The following is a 6,525-nucleotide window of genomic DNA, read 5'->3' as shown; positions in this document are numbered from 1 at the left end:
TGTGCGGATGTGCATGAAATACAAAACACTTCTATAACTAATATTGTACAGCAAAATATTTAAATTATCTAAATCTAATACAAATTTGAATCAATATTCAGTGTGTGCGAGAAACACTATACAACATCATGACACAAATGCAAGAGAAGATTGCACATTTCTATCTTGCTCTCAGGGACAATTGGGTTTTATTACATTTGCTGTATGTTTCCAGTCAAGCTATCTGTCATTGTGTCTTCCCCTCGCAGGACAGCCGAAGGGAGAGAAGCAATAATTTCCAGGCCTTCGTGAAGCTGGCTCTGGAAACTCTCCTGGGCTCTTGTCGACGCAAGCATGAGGGCCCCCGCGGTAGGCAGGGCTGAGGTTTGCTCCTCCCACCACCCAGCCAATCAACGGCATCCATCTGACTATCGCTAGACAGAGCTTGGCCTAAGCCTCCATCATCTGTCCCTTCTGTACCTTCTCACACGGGTCTCAGGTCTGAATAACGCTGCTGATTTGCTCATTGGAAGTCGGGCCAATATCCCACAATTCCAGAGACTCTGTGACCCCGCCCTCATCTGCTCACATTTGACTCCGCCCGTGTCATAGTTCTCAACTGTGCTGTACATAAATGAAAATAAACATAATTTCATACACTTGCCATAATTTGGAATTTTGACTCATTTTTAAATCAAACTGTTGATTATATGTGCACCAATGCTTCAATTATTTAAAGGTGCCCTAGAATGTTTTTTCACAAGATGTAATATAAGTCTAAGGTGTCTCCTGAATGTGTCTGTGAAGTTTCAGCTCAAAATACCCCATACATTTTTTTAAATGAATTTTTTTAACTGCCTATTTTGAGGCATCATTAAATATGCGCCGATTCAGGCTGCGGTCCCTTTAAATATAGCGCTCCCCGCCCCCCGAGCTCGCGACTATAAAACAGTGCATAAACAAAGTTCACACAGCTAATATAACCCTCAAATGGATCTTTACAAAATGTTCGGCATGCATGCTGCATGCATGGATCAGGTCATGTGAGTATAGAATTTATTTGGATGTTTACATTTGATTCTGAATGAGTTTGATAGTGCTCCATGGCTAAAGCTAACATTACTGGAAAGATTTATAAAAAATGAAGATGTGTTTGTGCATTATACAGACTGCAAGTGTTTAAAATGAAAATAGCGACAGATCCGTGAATACAGTAATAAACGATAGTAACTTTAACCACATTTAACAGTACATTAGCAACGAAACATTTAGAAAGACAATTTACAAATATCACTAAAAATAGTAGTGAACGGGGTGTGAGATTTTGAAGCCCAAAAATGCGTATCCATTCATCATAAAAATAATCCATACATCTCCAGGAGTTAATAAGCTAGTTATTATTGTTTATAAAGTTTTAAATATGGATATTTTACAAAAACCCATCGCTTCGCTTTAGGCTTCAAAATCTTGAGCCCCATTCACTACCATTATAAATCTTGGAAAAGCCATAGTATATTTTTTAAATATATCTCAGATTTTGTTCGTCTGAAAGAAGATGGCTTGAGGGTGAGTAAATCATGGGATAATTTTCATTTTTTGGGTGAACTATCCCTTTAATAAAAATAGTAGTAATATTCTGAAATATTATTACAATTTAAACTAAATGTTTTCTATTTTAATATGTTTAAAAATGTAATTTATTCCTGTGATCAAAGTTGAATTTTCAGCATCATTACTCCAGTCTTTAGTGTCACATGATCCTTCAGAATCATTCTAATATGCTGATTTGCTGCTCAAGAAACATTTTTATTATTATTATTATCAATGTTAAAACAATTGTGCCGAGTCATATTTTTGTGGAAAACATATTTTAGGATTCTTAAATAAATAGAAAGTTTAAAAGAACAGCATTTATTTGAAATATAAATATTTTGTGACATTATTAATTAAGGATGGATCAATATGAAAATTTTGGCCGATACCAATAACATAATATCTAGTCAAACAGTCCCAATTCCTCATGCAATCCATTTCATAGCTATATAATTCTATAATAAAAAGGTATGTTATCAGGGGAGCACAGCTATTGCTCTGCAGTACAATCACATCTGCCATTTAAAAGAAATCCATTTTGCCTGTAGCGGAACCAAAGTCTGGCCAAGTAAACAAGTGTGTAGTATGCATTAGTAACAGTAAAAGCATGTATGTAATGTTAAGCTGAGACAGGATGCATTTGTGCCTGAGAAAAGAAGTGCATGTATTCTTCTAACTAGAGTAGGGTTCTGTAAATAAAGCATATTACATTTTATAGGATGTCAGAAAACAGAATGTCATTCTTTCTCTCAACCACATCAGACAGATTGTGAGTGTGAGTGTGATCACATATGCAGAGCCATATGAGCCATAAACCTGTCAGAGTGACAGTGTCAGATATTTCTCTACTGATGCACTTAAAAAAATGCCATTTATATTTAATCACAAGTAATGAATATTTACAGTAAAGCTATTATATGTGGCCATTTAAACAGATGTCATGCGATGGATCAGTATAAACCTGTATATACTGGTTTATGGTTTGAGGGTTATTTTCAGGATAAAAATCATTTTGAGAGAGAACAGATACATAATATAATATAATATAATATAATATAATACAATATAATATAATATAATATAATATAATTGATAGATTTTATGTTGGTCTCAGCATGGAAGGAAAGTGGACAGAGGGTCTTTTGTCCTCTTTTGAAGCTGTATTCTATTTTATACTATAATATTAGCATCTGATAAAATCACTGCATCATACAGTTCTGTATTTTATATGAATGTCATTTAAAAACTATGATATTGCCATAGTAAGGCAGTACTTGTTCCGAAGACCTAGCAAAAAATACATGTTTTCTTATAGTACTATCTATGGAGTCATAATTTTCGGGGGTCACGCCCACAAAACTCACTCCCACCCACTCTCTTCTCTCTCGCGCACACACACACACTCACACACTCACGATCCTTGGCTTCAGCCATTAGAGCATCAGAATCGTCACACGAGGCGAATCCATCCAGCGCGCGCGGACCATCATTTCATCACAGATATGGGTTTCCATCGGTCTGTCGGATGGACGACTGGATCGGCTGATTTCTGCACGAACACCGGAGAAATGTTCGGATAACTGGCGTCTGTTTTCATGTCCAGCATCTTTCTGAAGTGCTTCAGGTAAACGCTACAAGTGACGCTACTGTTCCGATCGCTGTCGCCCCCTTTGATGGTCTGTTGGGTTCTGTTGAGTGATACAGTGTAACAGAAACGAATCGTGATTTGGCGCGTTTCACCTCAGATTGCGTTTTGATGACAAGGTGGATCTCACGACAACATGTTCGGGTCACATTTCACCCCAAGAAAGAACATGTTTTTGTAGCATTAACATTTTTGAGTTGTGACATTATTTTAATGATAATTAAACACATTTCACACTTTTTATTTGTTTTATTTTTTACATAAATTAGTATTTTTTGCTTTTGAGTTTTAATTCTTATTGATGATTCTGTGAGAACTATTATATTTTAGCTTTGCTAATTAAACATAAATTAAATAATTTATGCGTAGGCATATTTTACCAATTATATTTTATATATGTCTATTTTTAATTTTTTTTTTTAATTGTTAATATTAATGCTTGCTTAATTGTCAAGCAAATCATGCCACAATAAATAAATGCAAAAAGAATAATTTAATGTTCTTTGTTTAAAAAAATACTGTTCTTTTGATTGTGGGAAATGTGTCATTTTGACTTTGAGTTTTTCTTGTCAGCTGGTTGGTAGACTATAATTAAACACTATTGGGAACTTGGCGTGGGCAGAAATTGCCCTCTACATGCTCTCTCTATGTCTGAACTATGGGTACAGAGAAGGAGCAGAGATCTATGAGTGTTGCATTGATGTAAAAAGAAAGTCTTATAGGCCTACTTATAAATAGTCTACTATAATAGTATATGAAATAATACTTAAATAACACCGTCAAGAAAATGTAGTGATTTCATGGATATAGACTTTCAGTTACCAGCCCAGCATAAAGTCGGCAGATAGGTGCAATAGTCTTTCCCGACGTTACGTTTATCCAAGTGAAACAGGGTTGCCAGGTTTTCACAACAAAAATCACCCAATTGCTACTCAAAACTAACCTAAAACTAACCCCCCCAAGTTAAAATTGCATACCAGGGGTAAAATTCGCGTTTTTTTTTTTTTCTGGGTTTCCCTAGTAAAATTCGCATTCCAGGGGCTAAATATCATGTTATCTGGGGTCAATTCAATCCACAGACATAAAAAAACCAACACACCGCAACAGTGTTATTTAAAGAAAAAAATTAGAAATTCGTGGGAGAAACTGCAACGTGCAAAATGGCGGAATACATCTCGCCTTCTAAGTAAAAGAGCCAATTGCTGATTGATAAAGTCATTGCGTCACTGCAGCTGCCATATGAATCTCCTGTTCCCATATAAACCTGAGACTTGCACTTAGGATTGCACATGCGCATTGGCTTGTCTAGTTTGAAAATAGGCTTTTTAACACTATTTGAGTATAAGAAAAAACATTTATGGGACAGTTCATGTCTGATTTTGTCGCTGCTTTGAATTATGTGACTCTGGACCACAAAACCAGTAATAAGGGTAAATTTTTTTAAAATTTAGAGTTATACATCAACTGGACAATATTTGGCCCGAGATACAACTATTTGAAAATCTGGAGGGTTCAAAAAAGTAAAAATATTGAGAAAATCACCTTTTAAAGTTGTCCAAATGAAGTCCTTAGCAATGCAAATCCACTCACATTTTTTTTATATTTATGGTAGGAAATTCACAAAATATCTTAATGGAACATGATCTTTATTTAATATCCTAATGATTTTTGGCATAAAAGAAAAATTGATATTTTTGACCCATATATTGGCTATTGCTACAAATATGCCCGTGCAATTTACGACTGGTTTTGTGGTCCAGGCTCACATGTGTTACTTAATTGTCCACCAAGCAGTATTTGACATTTAAGGATTCCCCCATTCAAATACATAGGACTTGGTTTTGGATGCCTGAGAAATGCGTTGCAAATATGGCCGCCAAGTGAACAGACCTTCCTTGAAAGGGACGTGGCAACACTGAAGTGAAACAGCTTCTCAAACAAGAAAAAATGTAGGGCAGGACTTGATTTTGTCCATGGGGAATTGATTGGATGGTTGTGGTTTGCTACTGGTCGAAGAAAAAATAATTGTCAATCTTGATTTCTGCTTTTCTGTGTGATGACTCATTTATGGTCAGAGGAGCGAAGGAAATAAAACTGTCTTTCTGTGTTTAATGTCACAGGGAGAGTTTCACAGCTTTTGCAGCGGAAGAACTGTGCAATGAAGACATCAATGATGGATCTTAAAGTGGAACCTATGGACATTGATTACGACCAGCCGCCTCCCCTCCAAGTGTTCGCTCACACCTCGACTCTACACGGCATCTCTCACATCTTCTCTTATGAGAAGATCACGGCCAAATGCTGCCTCTGGGTGGTGTTTTTCCTCAGCTCATTGACCTTCCTCATGTACGTCTGCGTCGACCGGATTCAGTTCTACCTGGAATACCCTCACGTCACCAAGCTGGACGAGATCACGACCCCCGTGATGGTCTTCCCCGCAGTGACGATTTGCAATCTCAACTCCATCCGCTTCAGCAGGATCACACGCAACGACCTGTACCATGCGGGGGAGTTGCTGGCGCTGCTGAACTCGAGGTTGGTTTAGTCGAGGGGCCGTGGTTAAGTTTTAATAATGAGCATGAGTCACTCGCTCAGTAGATTATGCGCTCATATTCCCCTCATGAACACACAAGCACATTGCAGGGTAAATGATTAGTGTGTTTTTATTGAACTCGAGGAGCGGAAATGAAAATGTAGAGCTCTGGGGAGTCCCTGATACTGAAGTTAGCTATATATTTCCGTCAGTCCTGCATCTCCATCTTGTCGTATGGAGTCCCTAAGTGCTTTTCTGGCAAATTGAAGAATGCGGTGTGATTATTGTTGCATTTTAATCAAGGAAAGTGACCTGTATACTGTGAAACACCAGATGGGATGTTTTTTTTTTTGGATTGTTGAGGTGCAACTCCAATATTAAAATATTTAAGTGAAATGAAATCTTTGGCTTTAGTGGCAAGATCTGCTTCCATCTGGCATCAGGAAGTCGTGATTTAGTTACTGCAGTGTTGTAACACCCAGCAGCTGTGATGTGATGTGATGTGGGTTTGAATTGGACTTCAGTCATGCCTGCTTCTGCATTTTAAGCGCTCAGATGCACACTGTCTCTCTTTCTCGTTTCTATTCTGTATTTGCTCCAGTGTGGCACTTTTCGACATGTTTACAGAGAATTAACCTTGACTATTTATCATCCTGAAAGGACAAATGAACAGAACATGCACAGCTTTGCTGCATCAAGGGCACAAAATAAATATTGACATAGTGCCATTATTTGGGCTCAGTTATGAGTGTAGTCAAATTGAAATTCGATTGTG

At 37.2% G+C, this 6,525-nt stretch overlaps 1 protein-coding gene across 1 annotated transcript in view; it reads left to right on the top strand.

Annotated features, from left to right (window-relative positions):
* The first annotated feature begins 3,018 nt into the window (after positions 1-3,018).
* asic1a (acid-sensing (proton-gated) ion channel 1a) overlaps positions 3,019-6,525 on the top strand; it is a 30,108-nt gene continuing 26,601 nt past the window's right edge. Inside the window, exons 1-2 of the mRNA XM_067393476.1 lie at positions 3,019-3,196; positions 5,338-5,752. Of these exons, the coding sequence (XP_067249577.1) occupies positions 5,376-5,752 (377 nt within the window). The 5' untranslated portion in view covers positions 3,019-3,196; positions 5,338-5,375. The remainder of the gene's footprint in view (positions 3,197-5,337; positions 5,753-6,525) is intronic.

This window comes from Chanodichthys erythropterus, chromosome 9 (genome assembly GCF_024489055.1).
Source record: "Chanodichthys erythropterus isolate Z2021 chromosome 9, ASM2448905v1, whole genome shotgun sequence".
NCBI classification, from domain to species: Eukaryota; Metazoa; Chordata; class Actinopteri; order Cypriniformes; family Xenocyprididae; genus Chanodichthys; species Chanodichthys erythropterus.
Note: the sequence above shows the minus strand (reverse complement) of the source record. Positions and strands in the feature narration are given on the sequence as shown.